The sequence below is a fragment of the Coptis chinensis genome, unplaced genomic scaffold, assembly GCF_015680905.1.
Source record: "Coptis chinensis isolate HL-2020 unplaced genomic scaffold, ASM1568090v1 utg2290_pilon_pilon, whole genome shotgun sequence".
NCBI lineage: Eukaryota > Viridiplantae > Streptophyta > Magnoliopsida > Ranunculales > Ranunculaceae > Coptis > Coptis chinensis.
The window spans coordinates 53,958-70,239 of record NW_028238124.1 but is presented as its reverse complement, the minus strand read 5'-3'; the positions used below and the strand labels follow the sequence as shown (position 1 = coordinate 70,239).

The following is a 16,282-nucleotide window of genomic DNA, read 5'->3' as shown; positions in this document are numbered from 1 at the left end:
ACAAACTTGTGATTGACTGAAGAGGTCAGTATAATAAGTTGTAATAAAACTCAAAAATATTTTAAAAGTACCATGTTTGTGTATACCAGCAATGCTAAAAGGATATTGCTCTACTTGAAAAATAATTCTTCTAAATAAAATATTCTGCAACCAAGTTGTGGAACAATTTATGCTATTCTCTTTTGGTAGCTTTCATGCATATGTTGCCACACACATACACACCAAACACAAAAGAGAGAAAAAGTGAATATAACTAAATTATCCGGCATCCAGAGGATACTGAAGTCTAACTACAAGCTATTGTCAGACACGTGAACGAATTAAGGTTGAATTAAAGGCTGTGATTGCAGTAAAACGAGGGACACTAGTATATGAAGATCAACATTCTTCAGTGCTTTACTCTGAAAAAAAGGAATAAAGGAGATGCAAAGATGAATGGGACTGATATTCCCCTGTTTTTCTTTATAAAGGGCGTCCAGTTAATCATTCTGGCAGTCCGAGGTGAAGTTCATTACCTGTGTCAAGTTATTCCCTAGTGTTTTCATGGCTTCACTCCAAATGCAGAAACCTGATGAACAACTTAACCTTCAGACCAATCAAGTAGATAAGCCTGCCCAAGAAGATACTCATATTCTGCATAATGTAGTAAATACCAACGATGGAAATCTAAATATAGCTTCTGATAAGAAAAAGAAGGATAAAAAGGAGAAGAAGGAGAAGAAAGATGAGAAGAAGCCTAAGGATAAGGATCTGACCAAAGACAAAAAAGAAAAGAAGAAGAACAAGGATGTCGACAGTGTTCATGACAAGAAGGTATTCATCTTAATTATTATTATTTTGTTTTTTCCTTAATTTAATCTAGTGGTAAATGCAACAAATGATTTCCATTAATTTGGTTCAACATAGCCTCGTACTTGTCGATGATGAAATCCAGTTGAATTATATTCTAAGTTTATTGAGGCATGTCATAGAGGTGCTCTACTATTTGTTAGAATTTTAAGCAATATAAGAGTAAACTAAAAATACACATTACTCTTACAATAGTATAAAAAAAACACCAGACCCGTTCTTCTAGGTATCTAATATGAATTTGATCTTCTATATTTTTTGGTTGCAGAAGCAAGAGAAAGAGAACAAGCATGAGAAGGAGAAGAAGAAACACAAGTGACTAAAGAATAAAGATGGCATAGTAGAAACATAGAAACTTATAAAGTAAATAAATGTTCATCATACATGGCTTTCTGATATGATGAGATGAACTCGAGTGACAGCTCTTAGCACTGCGTGCTTTACAGAAATATATAATTATAAATCAATAAATATGTGCGATTGTAATCTGAGATGAATGTTTTTTAGTAACTCTTCTGAGAATGAACTAACTGATCCTAATTACTTGTATCCCCTACCCACCCCCCCCAACACACACACACACACACACACCAATTATAAAACTGCATGTTCAGTTCCGAATTACTGATAAAAAGACTACAAATTCTCACAATATAATAGATAATGCACCAAACCTGCACTGTGAGTTTACAGCAAGTGGCTTGACCGTTTTAGCTATCTAAGTTGGCATACCAAGATTTATCTACAGACCAATTTACTTAGATTGATCATCATCTTTAAGAACAGTCCTGTTGATCAAGCAAACAGTCAGAATGCTGAGCCCAACGGCAAAATTTATCGACCAGGACAGTAAGTCTTTGGTGTGGACTGTGGAGAACATAATTCTTAGAGTAAAGGAACAAACGTTAAAAACAAAATGCAATTAAGTAATAAAAACAGTGATGATAAGCAATTAAGCAGTATTAATATATTACCAAATCCTTCACAAACTAACTACCTGCCTCACCTATCACACACATCTGTGATCAGAATCCTAACTTTCGTACCTGTTCTAACAGTGATACAAGAGCAGAAAGCGATGTTAACTTCCAACAATTTTGGTTAGAAATCCTGCTATAGCTTTAACAACCTGATCTTCAGCTTCTTCTTGGGTGGACCCATTCACTACCAGATGCTTCTTGGCAATTTTGAAGGAGTGGTCACCCCCATCAACCACATGCAATTCATTAATGGAACTCATTTTCTTGCACACAGCAGCAAGCTTATCAAGAGGACAGAGGTTATCTTTGCTACCCTTTAAAACAAATAAAGCTATGTTAGACAGCAATTTGGAGAGTACAAATTAAATGAATGAAAATATAAATAAACAAATAATTGATTGGAGATTTTCACCTGTACAAACATTATGGGAACCGTAACCTGCAAAAGAATCTCGTCTCGTATTGTTCCATTCATACCCTGAAAAATAAAATAAATAGAAAATAAGAATATTTCTAGTGACTGATATGACCTAAAAGAAACTGTAATGTGATCAGCACCAACAGATGCTCTACTTAATACAATCTATCTATCTCCTGAACAGTGAATAGGTGAAGTAGGAAAGATCAGCAACGAAGTTGTTCAAACTTCTTGTTTTTGTTAAATATACCTTCTCTTTGGATAAGATTTGACATCGAGAAACAAGTGTGTATATATATATGTGTGTGTGTGTATTATATTCCTACCTTGACATCTCATTTTGACATCCAAAAGCTAAAAGTGGACTTGCACATTGAACTAAAGGCTGATTTTTGGTAGAGAAGATCTTCCTACCACGGATAGCTTCTCCACCAAAACTCGTCTCAATTGGATATGTCTAGCCTTATCAAAAAGAGTGCTAAACTTGTGGATGCTGAATAAATATCAAACTTGAACACAACTTTTCACAAGGTTAGGCATATACAAATGTGCTGATTTTTTGTGGAGATGATCTCCATTGTATGGAGAACATATTCCCAGAAAATCACCCGTTCATTGCGTAGGTTTTGAATGTCAAAATAAGATGTCAAGGTAGCCTATATATATATATATCGACTCAAAATCCAGGGTTACATTTTCCTGTCTTTAGTAGTAGTTTCCTATAAAACTAAACTTCCAAAACTTTCATTAGTGGAATAGTGTTATACTAAAAGACTATACAATAGTATATATTACCATGGATATTAATAGAAATGGCAAAGGAAACCAAATTAAATATTAACAACGCGTATACCAGAAATATCTTAAAAGACAAACTGTCCAACCTAAACTGGCAATTCACTTACTTAGAGAATGAAGGCTATATGTGTTACATGCTCAAAATAATTTAACAACACATCAGATAAAAATCATTTAAGGGGAAAAAAAAAAGGAACAATAATAATAGTAAAACATTTGAACAGAAAAAGAAAAATGATATAAAGTAGCATGATTTGAGGTAATATACTTGATAATGATACCTTTAGTGGGTAGCCTAAGCAAATTATGGCTGAAACATTTATTTCATCTTTGCCTGCGACCATGCAACTTACTCTGCATAAACGAAACCAGATTGATGTTATATGATAAAGCCGAAAAAAGTTTGAAGAATGCAAGTTGCTACATTTCCTCGCAAGAGAACTCACCTTGAGCCCATTGATTTCCCAACTAACACCAAAGGATGGCCAGGATGCTTATCAACAGCCGTTTTGACAATATCACAGTGGTAATCAACTAGTTTCTCTGCCTTCGGAGGAGCTCTCCTTTTTCCTCCAGAGATGTCTGTTCTTAAATAGGTTTGGTAAGTTCATACTCCAACTTATATTCATTATCCAATAAAATTAATTTCAAACAATCTGCAATACCATATTATAATTTGTTTCTGGAATAAGTTAATTGCGCAAGCAGAAAAAAAAAAATGACACTGTTCATTAAATAGACTTACAGGGATAGTCAAAGGTAACTACTTCCACAGCATGTAATGCCTTGCCGATCATTTCTTTCCATCTGAAAAAAAAAAAAAAATCATTTATCTTATTAGTCTGAAAGCATATCCATTTATCGATATTTCAAGATTAATATTTCCAAATCAATAAAAGATAAAGGACAAACTTCTGCTGACCAAGTCAATCATTATAATACCAGCTCAGGGGGGGTATTATAATGCGCTAGAATAAAAATCTTTTTCGTTTTTGCGGAGACGCTTTGAAGGTGGTGGTGAAGGTGATGAACAAGAAGAAGATGACATCATTTTGAAAAGTAGCTAAAAAAAAACAGTTGAAGTACCAAGAAACACTTGCGGGAAACGGTTATAGGGTTTCGCGCCACAGTTCAAAGTATCGATGCCGACTTAACAACGATCTTTGACATTTCGCAAACCAATGTGCCGATATTATAGTTGTGAAAATATCAACATACCGTGCTGTTCTATTCGACATTTCGATTTCAACAGATTTCACGATGTATCGGGATCATCTACGAATGTCAATGTTTCAACTTTCAAGCAGTGACTTCAGAGTTTAGACGTATATCACGAATCACGATATCTATCGCGATTTGACTTTTGAGAAATCAACATGATACTTTGCCAACTGTTCAGTGTTGGCATATCAGCATTTGCCGAATTCTAGTAGAACCATTTGATTCAGGGTGTATTGAACCTACAGCTGTAATATAGCTTGCCTAAAACCAAAACCAGGAACTGGTACACAGATAGTAGGGTTAACGAGTATTAGGATTTCCCCCCACTAGATGGCTAATTAGGGTCTCTCTCTCTCAATACACACAAAAAAAACACAGTCAACTTAATTTGATTTTTTTTTTGTGTATTTAGAGAATAGACCCTAATTGGCTCATCTAGTAGGGGGTAATATTCCTTAACCCCAAATAGTATACAAGCTTGTTCGAGAGCTTTAGTCAAGTGGTGAAAATAAGTGATAAGATAACATATGGTGCAGATCTTTAAAGGGGTTTTGTTGACTTGTTTTTCTCTCTCCAACGAGTGCTATAACAAAATTTATAGGACTTGATGATCCATATCCAATTTCTGGATATGCCGTTGATTACTTAAATCTAAGAAGTAAAAAACAAGAAAACATATAAAAATAACATAGAGTAACTCAAGGGACAAAATAGATGAAAAAATCACTCTCAAAATCACATTTTTTTTAATCACTTAGTACTTTAGCAGGACCGGGTAGATTTTAAGACAAATATATCCCTGACGAGAAATAAAATAATTCCCGAGGTGGTAAAAAGTTAAATTTACCCCTGACACGAAATTTAAAAATGGCCCAGTCCTACCAAAATGACTATGCATTTGTAGTATGATGAACAATTATTATTTATACCTCAACATGAGTTATGAACAATCATTATTCATACCTTAACATAATATACGATTAGTGAGAACACCTATTGGAGTATTTGTTCATACCTATTTGGTGTTAATATCTACTCAACATAATGTATGATTCGTAAGAATACCTATTAGAATATTGATCAGTGAGAACACCTATTGGGGTTTATACCTCAACATGAGCTATGAACAATTATTGTTTATATCTATTTGGGGTTCATAGGTATGAACAATTACTGTTCATACTTCAACATAATGTATGATCAGTGAGAACACCTATTTAGTATGAACAATCACTGTTCATATATATGTATCCCACTACTAATCACTGTTCATACTTCAACATAACATATAATCAGTGAGAACACCTATTGGGGTATACCTATTTCATTGTTTATTCATACCTTATTAACATAATGTATAATCAGTGAGAACACATATTGGCGTATGAACAATCATTAATTGTTCATACTTTAACATGAGTTATAAACAATCACTGTATTGTTCATACATCAACATAATGTATGATCAGTGAGAACACCTATTGGGTCATTGTTCATACTTATTTAGGGTATGAAGAATTATTGTTCATACGTCAACATGAGTTATGAAGAATCACTATTTATACATCAACATAAGCTATGAACAATTATTATTGTCATTCACCTATTTGGAGTATGAACAATCACTATTCATACCTTAACATAATATATGATAAGTGAGAATACCTATTTGGGTTCATCTTTATTTTGGGTATGAACAATCAATATTAAATATCTCAACGAAATATGAACATAAATTGTAAAGTATCAAAGCGACATAAAAGACAAAATTGGAAAATATTTATTTTCAATCCCCGTTATTTGACCTTACTAGTTATTTTGACTCAAAAATTGGTTTTTTGGATTATTTTCATCCCAAAATTGTCCTTGTGTGGTGAGTGATTTCGACAAAAAGCTGTCCTAGAGAGTGATTTTGACTCGACTTTGTGACCAATTATATTTCTTGTAAAAATAATTTGTTGAATTACAACACGCCACATCCAGACTAATCTTAAAAGAAAAAAAAACATGCCATATTCAGTTTTGAGATTAGCCAATTGGTAACGAAATCAACTAGGAAGTCCGAATGTCAAATGTGATTCCTTTATTTTTTTGATCGACTTCAAGTAAATTAGATATGGTTAAGATGCTTTGGACTACTACTTTATTCCCGCAATGTACCACCCAAGTGCCTCATCAAGGTTTTTGAAAGCCAAACCATTTGTGAGGAAACTGCGTACTAAGGAATCTTGTTTATTTGCCACTAATATCACGAGTGCCAAAGATGAAAATTGACACTGATAAAATCCACTCAATTCTGAACATCTTTTTGAGTTCAATAACCTATATAATAGCCTTCAATCCTCTACAACAATATAACACCAACGAGTGATACATATATTTGAAGTTTCCTCTAGGCATTGGTTGTTCACTCTCCCTCAAGAGCTTCTGGCTTTGTAATCATCCGTCATATCTAGTGCACATAACGAGCTAGAAGAACTTGGGGGAGAATGAAGAAAAGATGTCTTGCATAAGGGTTATGGAGATTTATCTAGGCGTTCATTGTTCACTCTCCTTCAAAGGCTTCTAGCATTGCTCTTCCTTTTCTGTTAAGCTTGAAGCCTTTGATTGGAGTGGACAATTTTTGTCAAGCTACATTGTGATCTAAAGTTTAGGTTTAGGCGGACGATTGCAGTCATTACTCACTCTCCCTCAAGGGCTTTCGAACTGCTTGAGATAACGAGGGGAGAAGTGCTTGAGGAGAGTGGGTACTGATTGTGATGACTAAAATGCAGTTCAAGCTATATTGCCTATATGGAATGCGTAAGTTGATTTGATTGCCTATCTAGTGGACTGTAAGTTTCTTTTAACATCCTTTTACTGTATTATCTTAATTTTTTACAGTCTATTGTTAAGCAAACTTTCATATACAACAACCATCACAACAATTTGATATATTGTGGTTTTACGGATTTGTGCACTCATTTTGATTTTGCCGTCTAGTTCAATTAAAAGAGTATAACTTGTAATTCTCATCAAATTGTTCCCATGCCATGATTTTGGAGTTCAATTATTTAGACAAACGCTTGATATCTGAAGTCCCAGAATATGTTATATGTTTGCAAAATAATTTGCTATGCAATCATTAGTTCGATAAGAAGCAGACCGATCGATTTGTTTTATGTATGCGTTGGAAGGGATAGATTTTTTATTTGGTAAAACAAAATCATACTAATCATCAATTAAGGATAAACAAGAGATATATGCTTCTCCTGGGGAAAATACACTCCCTTCATTCTATATATCCGCTATATCCATAGTCACGCTTGCGCAGAACTAGAAGTAAAGTAAGGGTAATCATTTTGGTCACCGCAGACATACGTAGTGCGTTCGTATGGAGTTCTTTACTTATCATACTGAATCTTTAAGCATTCTTCATTGGAAACTAATAAAATTTTATCTTACTAGTGATTGTCCCGGTGAATACAGATTGCCATTGTCGGAACGAGAAAAAAAAAGGGGTGAATACAGATTTGACTGGACATAAGAGTAGAATACAGTTTGTATCTGGAGTAAATGTAGGACAGGCCATTGAATAAGCGATTACCCCTCTAGGAAACAGTAGAGCCAGTAAGCTCTGATATTAGCAGACTAAATGAGAACAGATATGCACTGTAGAATAGACAGCAAATAAATAAATATATAAAAAATAAATAAATAAAACGCCTCATTTGAGTTACCCTCACTGCCCAAACAGATCATATCACTTGGTCATGTTGAGGTTACCCGTGTACTTGATCCAATGCTCGACAGGGTTGGGAAATCGGGTATGAATATTTTTTTGGGATGACATTTCAGCCCGCCTTCAAAGGTCTTGTACAAAATGTGTACATGTAAATGTTACCTATAAATATTTTGCATGATTACAATAAAGTTTATCAACAGTGATAGTAGAGTCATTCTGAGGGAATTAGAGAATGGTGGAATGTGCTCATGGACAACCACTAAGATAATTTCATTGAGAATTTGAGATACAGATTTACATTGCATCCAAAAACTTGGTTTTTGTTTTATTGAAATCAGTGTGGGTGAACCGATTCCTATGAATGCGCTGTGCATGTATCTATCGCTATCAGCTCCAGCATTCTACTGTCTAATCAACATAACTCTAGCTCATTGGATGAGTTATTAAGTCAAACTTTAGATGTGGCTGGCGTTCTTGTTAAAGTTAGTCGATCAACTAGATGAACTTCGGTGAAATTATTATCGGCATGGGCAGGGCTAATAACGCATGCTGTTTTCTCATGGAGGATGGAGGCATCTCCACCAACTTCAAATATAAATGTTTGAACTTTGAAGAGGCCATACCGCCATACTGCTTCGATGTGCAGATCAAATCTCTCTCCATCTGCCATGTCACCAGTCTTATGCCACATAATCCGGAGTGTGCATTTCGAGACATTCATGTGTGTTGGGCTGAACATTAATGTTGCTGCCAGTTGATGAGTTTTGACTTACTCCTGTATGACTGAAATATCTGGTGGAGTCACTTATAATTACTCAAAACATAGACCCTCATTCTTAACCAAATTCAATGGCAACTCTCTCCCAAGGACGACTCTTTCCGTTCCACCACCACAATGTGTTTCATCCTAATTTCCACCCTAGCGCATATTTTCCAACATTATCAAACACACACCTATCCCCACAGTTAAAATCTTTAAAAATTAAGCTCCTTTTCACTTCGCGCCCATCATCGGGTTCTAGAAACTGTAGACCAAACTGTAAAATCCATAGTCTTGTTAGAATAGTTGTATAAACACAACAACTAAAGTAGAACGAATGAAGGAGCGATGCTGATGAAGAAACAAGGACGGCAAAGATGGCGGGAATAACCAAAAGCGGATTAAAATTTCATCCTTAAGGAAAGATTTCACCCTTCCAATGGTGCGAGAAAGGCAGCGGTGATGGCGTCTTCCTCCGCGGGATTCAATGGTTAGCAATGACGACTTTGCACTAGAAACGGTACTACCCTCTAGAAAAGCAATATAACTCTCTCGGCGGGCCGGAAGAAGAGAATAAGAAAAATTTGGTTTGAGTTTTACGTTTCTCGAGTTGTTTCGATCAAGTCTATTTTCTCTATGGACTCCGCAGTCTTATTTATAGAGGTTAGGAGAAAAGAGACCAACTCAACTAATAGAACACCTTTGAAACTTGCGCTTTCGAGAAAAAGGCAAAACAAGTTTAGGCTATTGGTCAAACCACTACCCACAACAAGTAAGCCCAAGCCCGGGCCGAACCACACTTTCGATGTGGTGGATAACCAATGTGGAACTATCTACTATACACTAAAGTGGCGAGAATACCATTTGTTCATCTCCTCCACTTTGCACACACACTAGTATTTAGAAATACACAAGAGATTCCAACAAATCTTGCCTTTAGTACTCCTAATAGAGGAACCCGAAGAAGATCGATATTCCTTTCCAATATAGACAAAAGTCTTAACTTCAAGGCTAGTACAATTCGTTTCTTCTCTAGGAACCGGAATTTTCTATGGAAAACATAATTGCAAAACTTGAAAACGGTGCGGTATGATTTCTTGGTAGGGAGGTTGAGGTGGAGCAATAAAAAGGTCGACTAGAAATTGATTGCAACGCAGTTGGATTAAAAGGATTTGTGGTTGCTTCTTGTGACTTGTCATTTGAAGAGCTGGGAGGTATTAGCTCTCCAAATTTAGCAAATCAACAATTTGCACTTAGAAAATGGAATGCCTTGCCCGAGGACCGACCTCTCGTTGTCATGCAGGTATGAAGTAGAGAAACAAAGCATGCATGTATCTGAGAAGTGAGAACTGCTAAGACAAAAAAAAAAAAAAAAAAAAACTCTTAAAGAGCACGTTTTTAACGGTAGCTTGTCAAAAATGATGGCAACTCATCAAACGGGCTGGCTTTTTAGATTTCTTCTCGGTCTGGTGACTTGATTCTCAAGTTCACTTTTGATCTCTCAAAACAGAAAACCCCTGTTTTATGATGTTCTACATATAAATATAATCTAAAGTTCAAACCTTCTTTTGAAATTGCTCAAGGCTCTTCAAAATGTTTTCTACGAAGAGTTTTCTATATCTGCACATGATCGATTTGTTATCTACAATTTATCACTGAAATTCGCCTATGTTAAATTGTGATTTGTAGCATGTTAAATTCTGTGTTAGTGGTGATGCTAGGAGAGTTGTGATATTAATATATTAAAGACACCAAGAAGAAGACCAAAGAAGACTAGAGATTTATTAGGGTTAAAAAGGTTGAGAGAGTCTGAGAGAGATTGTTCTCTACCCAGAGTTACATACTTATACTAACCTAAAACATAATAATAGAAACTACTAGATATGGATGTCCACACTTATAGAAATATGGGACTTTCCATATTGGACATATTATATCTTGACATATTCTAATCGATATATTCTAACACTCCCCCCAAGTCGTGAATTACGCAAAACTATGCAAATTACAACTTGGATTACAAAACAAAAGATAAGAATATTGTTCCCCTTTTCGATAGAAGCTGTCTTGAGTTGAAGAACTTCGAACAACCTGTTGAGGCGTTCGAGCGAATTTGCTTGTCGGTGTAGGCAATGACCTAACCTGAATACTGAAGGTGTACCTCAGTCACAAACTGAAATCATAACACCAGTGTAGTGGCATGCTGCTTGGCTACTACTCACTTCATTCGTTGTTATGGCTGTCATAATATAAATTGAAAACAATAACAGTGACTTGATGTGCGCTTCTTGGCTGCTACTATCAATATCACTGTTAATGTCAACAAAATACTATTATGGGTACTCCTGAAACATACGTCTGATTGAGGCTTGATTTGCTACTGAAACATACGTCGATTGAGGCTTGATCGCTCCCGAAACATACTTGCAGTTGAGGCTTGACTGCTACCTGAAACATACTTGCAGTTGAGGCTTGACTGCTACCTGAAACTTGTTTGCAATTTAGGGCGCCACCTAATCACGAATCTGAAAGGCTGCAGAGTGGGGATGTCATACTGAAGACTGAATAGTGGATTGCCTTGTCATGAAGAGTTAAATCAAGGCTTGTTGGAATATGGAGACATGAGTACTCTTCCTCATGCGTCTCCATATTCTCTTTCCCTCATATACTACTGAATGTCTTCATATATCCTTATTCCCCCTCTCAAGTTGGAATATACAAGGTTGTTGAAACATACAAAAGCTTGTCTATTCCGACTTGAACTTGAAACTAAGAAAACTAAATACCAACTTATACAACCAACCAATGCTCACTTCAAAACACAATACTTCATACTCAATACACAAAACAATTATAGTAGAACATGCATCAAACAATACTCACTATAGAGGGTGGAGGGTGGGTCGCCTTTTTATATTTGCGAACTTCGAAGCGATGAAAGATGGAAAGAATAATTCCTCGCGTGAGATAGAGGTCATGTGCCCCTATAATACTTCAAACAAGCAACTTGATCATGTTCTAGAAACCGAGAGAAGACGACATCAATACCAATTCTTGTGAAGCTAGAAACCCAAACATCCATAATAAAGATACAAACAATACTACCCTCCAATCTTAGATGAGAGTGCAAACTACCTTCCAAAGGCTTGATACTTCAAAAATCTCAAAAAACCGATGAGTGGAAGCTTGGCTGGGTAGCGCCTTTGTCAAGGCATATTGGAGCTGCGCACACGCCGGTCCAATACTAACTTCAAAGACTCGGGATACTGAGAGGTTGTGCCCTCTTATCAATAATACTAAGATAGAGTGATTGCAGAAGACGTAGATTGCGGAAGCGAAACAATACTAAGAAACCAATCTTGAGAAACTTGGGATCTCTCCTAGCATTCTTCAAACAAACTTTAAACACTAGCGAAATCTCAAAAACTTACTTTAACATGACGATGAACAGTACCGTGAATAGTAACTATGAACAGCGTTGGTGAACAGTAACCATGAACAGTAAACCGTGAATAGTAACTATGAACAGCGTTGGTGAACAGTAACCATGAACAGTAAACCGTGAATAGTAACTATGAACAGCGTTGGTGAACAGTAAACCGTGAACAGTAACCGTGAACAGTAAACCGCCAGAGAAAAAAAATTGAAACTTGAATTAAGATATAAGAACTTCTTCTTGTGAGAAATTCTTCTTCTGAGAAATCTTTCTTCTTCTTGAAACTTGACTTAAATACTATACTGAAAATTAAAACAAACTGATTTTGATTTTTTTTCTTGGTGAGGGTTTCCTCTCCTAGCATACCACTGAACCTCGGTCTGATACCATGTTAAATTCTGTGTTAGTGGTGATGCTAGGAGAGTTGTGATATTGATATATTAAAGACACCAAGAAGAAGAAGACCAAAGAAGACTAGAGATTTATTAGGGTTAAAGAGGTTGAGAGAGTCTGAGAGAGATTGTTCTCTACCCAGAATTACATACTTATACTAACCTAAAACATAATAATAGAAACGACTAGATATGGATGTCCACACTTATGGAAAACATGGGACTTTCCATATTGGACATATTATAATACTGACATATTCTAATACTGATATATTCTAACATAGCACAATCATTGCCGGACAGTAGATCCTTAAGACAACTTAACAGAACTAAACAAAATCTAATATTTTACATTCTGACAGGTAGAGCACCATAGTTACTACTCTTAGCTTCTTCTTAATATAAATTATTTAAAAAAAAAAAAAAAAAAAAAATCCCATCGAGTTTCTACAATATGTAAACGCCTATTAGTACTTCCCGTGTTAGTCATATTTTATATTATTATGAAAAGAATATTATGTTTATAATGTTGGAAGAACCAAAGAAGTAGAGTCAACTTTTCGGAATTTAGTGCTTGTATATTTCATCAATTATGATATGTTTTAGTTAGCTGCGCTCTAAAAAATTTCAACTCGCCGCCTTGACATGCATAATTATATTCTTTTCCATTCTTTAATTCAGGTCACATCACTCCGGTGTGGTGGATTTGCATTAGGCTTTGCTCTCAGTCATGTAACACTTGATGGCATTAGTAGCAAAATTTGGTTGGAAAATCTGGCCTCTCTCCTTGCAGGCAATGATCTAGTCTTACCTCCTTACAATAACCGTCGCCTTTTAGCAGCTAGATCCCCACCAAGAGCCACGTTTTCCCACCCAGAGATGCTCAATTTCGAAAGCCTACAAGGAAATAAGTCCACGCTACTGAAAGCCACATTCCAAAAGCTCAACTCTCAGTATTTCCAACTAAGGCTGGATGATATTATCAACCTAAAACAGAAAGCAAGGAGAGGCGGTGGTGACAATATTGCTCATGCGACAGGCTTTAATGTTGTAACAGCACATATATGGCAATGTGTAGCTAAAGCTAAAAATCTAGAAAATGGTCCAGAGAAATCATCAACAATCCTATATGCTGCCAGTATTCGATCAAGAATGCGACCACGCCTTCCATCATCCTATGCAGGAAATGCTATCCTTAGTGCTTACGCGACAACTACTTGTGGTAAAATTGAAAAGCGACCTTTCTCACACTTGGTGCAAATGGTTGCTCAAGCTGACGCTAGAATAACAGATGAGTATGCTAAGTCTATTATTGATTGGCTAGAAGTGAACAAGGGATTTCCCTATGGTGACGCTGTTATATCTTCATGGTGGAATTTAGGATTAAATGAGATTGAGTACCCTTGGGGAAGGCCAACGTGGAGTTGTCCAGTGGTGCCTAACCATGGGAACAATGCTATCACATTAATCCCAGAAGTTGAAGGTAAGAAATTTAAGGGACTGCATGTTCTTGTATCTCTTCCAGAGATGGAGATGGAGAAATTCAATTCCTTTTCAAGAATTACTATAATGATTTAGTGGGTTGTGCTGCTTTCTCCAGATGTATGTGTGTACAATTGTTTTTACTTTTTCGTTTATGTGCCAGTTTGTATCTAAATTGCTGAGAATGTTCAAAGAACATTTAGTGGAATGTTGGAAGTTTTGGATGCTAGCTGAACATTGTTAGTGATCTCAGTGCTAATTGCTAAATGAACAGTGCAGTGAATATTGGAAGCTTCCATTTGACAACTATACACGAATGAAAAATATGATCAAAAGCAGACATTGAAAAACAAACTCTGCCATTGAAAAACGAGCACCTTCAGAGAAAACAGATCGATGCTCTGTGAAAATTAAGCAAGCGATTTGTTTTGCTAAAGAAGCAAGCGATTTTGCATTGTGCTTGATAGCATAATGGACACGCAAAAGTTTGCTCATCTGCCGATGTGAAAACTACCATCGGCAAATCATAGCTGGTAAATTTTATTTGCTAGTGGTATTTGATAGAATACTGGACAAATTTATAAATGTTTTCCAGAATAAAAAACATCGTTGTCTTGCGTCTTGACAATTGATGGCTGTAAGTACCCTCTGTTCTACACTACAGAGCACGTGTCCACATGGTAGGACGTCTTATTTCAGCTCGTCCCACAACATCAGATCGTACTAACGACCCAGCATCTAGGTCGTCACCAGTAGCAGTTACAGCCATTCATGGAAAGATATCAACTAGCACAATCATGGAGCTCAATTAACGCCACAATCAAGAAAACATTAACTTTGTAACAACACATTAATGGCGAATCACCAAGATAGCACACAAGGTGGATCTGCAATCCATAACGGTTCAAGCACACATCTATAAATAGAAAGAGATGAACTACATAAGGCTTGATACAAGTTTACCCCGAGAAACTTGATACGTAGGCAACTCTTATCCTAAGAAGAGTGCAACCATTTCCTATCCAACAAATCATCAGGTCGTAGTCCCAAAATAACCAACATCTACATTGGCGCCGTCTGCTGGTTTGTTTCTTTAAGAAAAAGAACAACCACTCTTTTCTCAAGCCCACGAAGCTGGTCAGAAAAACCACAATGGAGCCCAACCTACAAGCATTGGTAGACCAGATGAAGACACTCCAAGAAGCCTTCATCACTTTGCAACAAGAAAACCAGACAATGCGAGAGCAGGCCATCAAAGAAAACCTCCAAAAGAAGCTGGAGAGCAAGAAAAACCAATGGCCAGAGCAACTTGAAAACATTCTATGGGCATCTGGAACAATGGCTAGATCAAGTACAAATGAGTCTCCTTTCACACTTTGCCGGGCGAAAGCGGTGATTCAACAATGTCACAACTACACCATCGACATTGTTGAATCAGAGTCAATGACAACATCTTGGCAAAAGAAGTTGATCTCCTAGAAGAAGAGCGAGAAAGCGCCACAATATCCCTAGCACGGTACCACCAAACAATCCAACGTTCTTACAACAAAAGGGTCGTCCCAAGATCTTTCCAAGTTGGCGACCTAGTCCTCAAAAAAACTTTAGCACCAGCCAAGCTCGACCCAACATGGGAGGGCCCCTACATTGTTGACAAAGTCGTTGGAAATGACACATACTGGATCAAAACCCAGCTCGGTGATAGGCTTCCCCGACCTTGAAATACAGCTATCCTTAAGCGCTTTTATCAATAAGTTTTTTCTCTAAGTACATAAGTCAATGTGAATGAAATCTCATCAACATTTTGAGTGCAGCTATCATTTTTGCATTACATGAGCACCTTGCATTTCACACTATGCAGCCCTACCTAAGACATCACAATGTCAGGTCGGATATCAAAGCCGGAGTTCAGAACGACTCAACAACAATAGCCACGCAATGGTAAATTTCAATCAATTCAAATCAAGGTCCCCCGAAAGGACCCTAAACCAACTTAACACCAACGCCAGGGTTAGGTATGGTTCAACTGTAATTGCCACTCAAATGCCAATTATCAGACAAATTCAATCTAGAGGACCCTCAAAAGGACCCCAAGTCAACTTACAACCTCACAAAGGGTTTAAGACAGATTCAAATATAATGGCCACTCAAAGGTTAATTATATCAATCAGAAGTTCCCCCAAAAAGAACGAATCAGGGCGTACACCTAGGGATAAGACAAAGCC

At 36.6% G+C, this 16,282-nt stretch overlaps 2 protein-coding genes and 1 pseudogene across 2 annotated transcripts; 2 read left to right on the top strand and 1 right to left on the bottom strand.

Annotated features, from left to right (window-relative positions):
* Nucleotides 1-406: 406 nt before the first annotated feature.
* Nucleotides 407-1,337, top strand: LOC147473575 (uncharacterized). Its single transcript, XM_086587283.1, has 2 exons — nt 407-813; nt 1,118-1,337. The coding sequence occupies exons 1-2, from the start codon at nt 544-546 to the stop codon at nt 1,166-1,168; spliced, it is 321 nt and encodes a 106-aa protein (XP_086443409.1). The 5' UTR covers nt 407-543; the 3' UTR covers nt 1,169-1,337.
* LOC147473574 (uncharacterized) lies at nt 495-3,855 on the bottom strand. The gene is made up of 6 exons (XM_086587282.1): nt 3,791-3,855; nt 3,492-3,627; nt 3,327-3,399; nt 2,242-2,307; nt 1,896-2,143; nt 495-1,637 (listed from the first exon to the last, which is right to left on the bottom strand). Exons 1-5 carry the CDS (start codon nt 3,840-3,842, stop codon nt 1,931-1,933), a joined length of 540 nt encoding a protein of 179 aa, XP_086443408.1. The 5' UTR covers nt 3,843-3,855; the 3' UTR covers nt 495-1,637; nt 1,896-1,930.
* A 9,021-nt stretch (nt 3,856-12,876) lies between these two features.
* On the top strand, nt 12,877-14,156 carry LOC147473573 (acyltransferase GLAUCE pseudogene; annotated as a pseudogene).
* The last annotated feature ends 2,126 nt before the right edge of the window (nt 14,157-16,282 follow it).

Coding starts and splice junctions, on each gene's coding strand:
- LOC147473575 (XM_086587283.1), top strand. CDS start 544: ATGGCTTCACTCCAAATGCAGAAACCTGATGAACAACTTAACCTTCAG. Junction 814..1,117: donor ACAGTGTTCATGACAAGAAG/GTATTCATCTTA, acceptor TTTTGGTTGCAG/AAGCAAGAGAAAGAGAACAA.
- LOC147473574 (XM_086587282.1), bottom strand. CDS start 3,842: ATGATCGGCAAGGCATTACATGCTGTGGAAGTAGTTACCTTTGACTAT. Junction 3,400..3,491: donor GGGAAATCAATGGGCTCAAG/GTGAGTTCTCTT, acceptor TCGTTTATGCAG/AGTAAGTTGCATGGTCGCAG. Junction 2,144..2,241: donor TTCCCATAATGTTTGTACAG/GTGAAAATCTCC, acceptor TTTGTTTTAAAG/GGTAGCAAAGATAACCTCTG.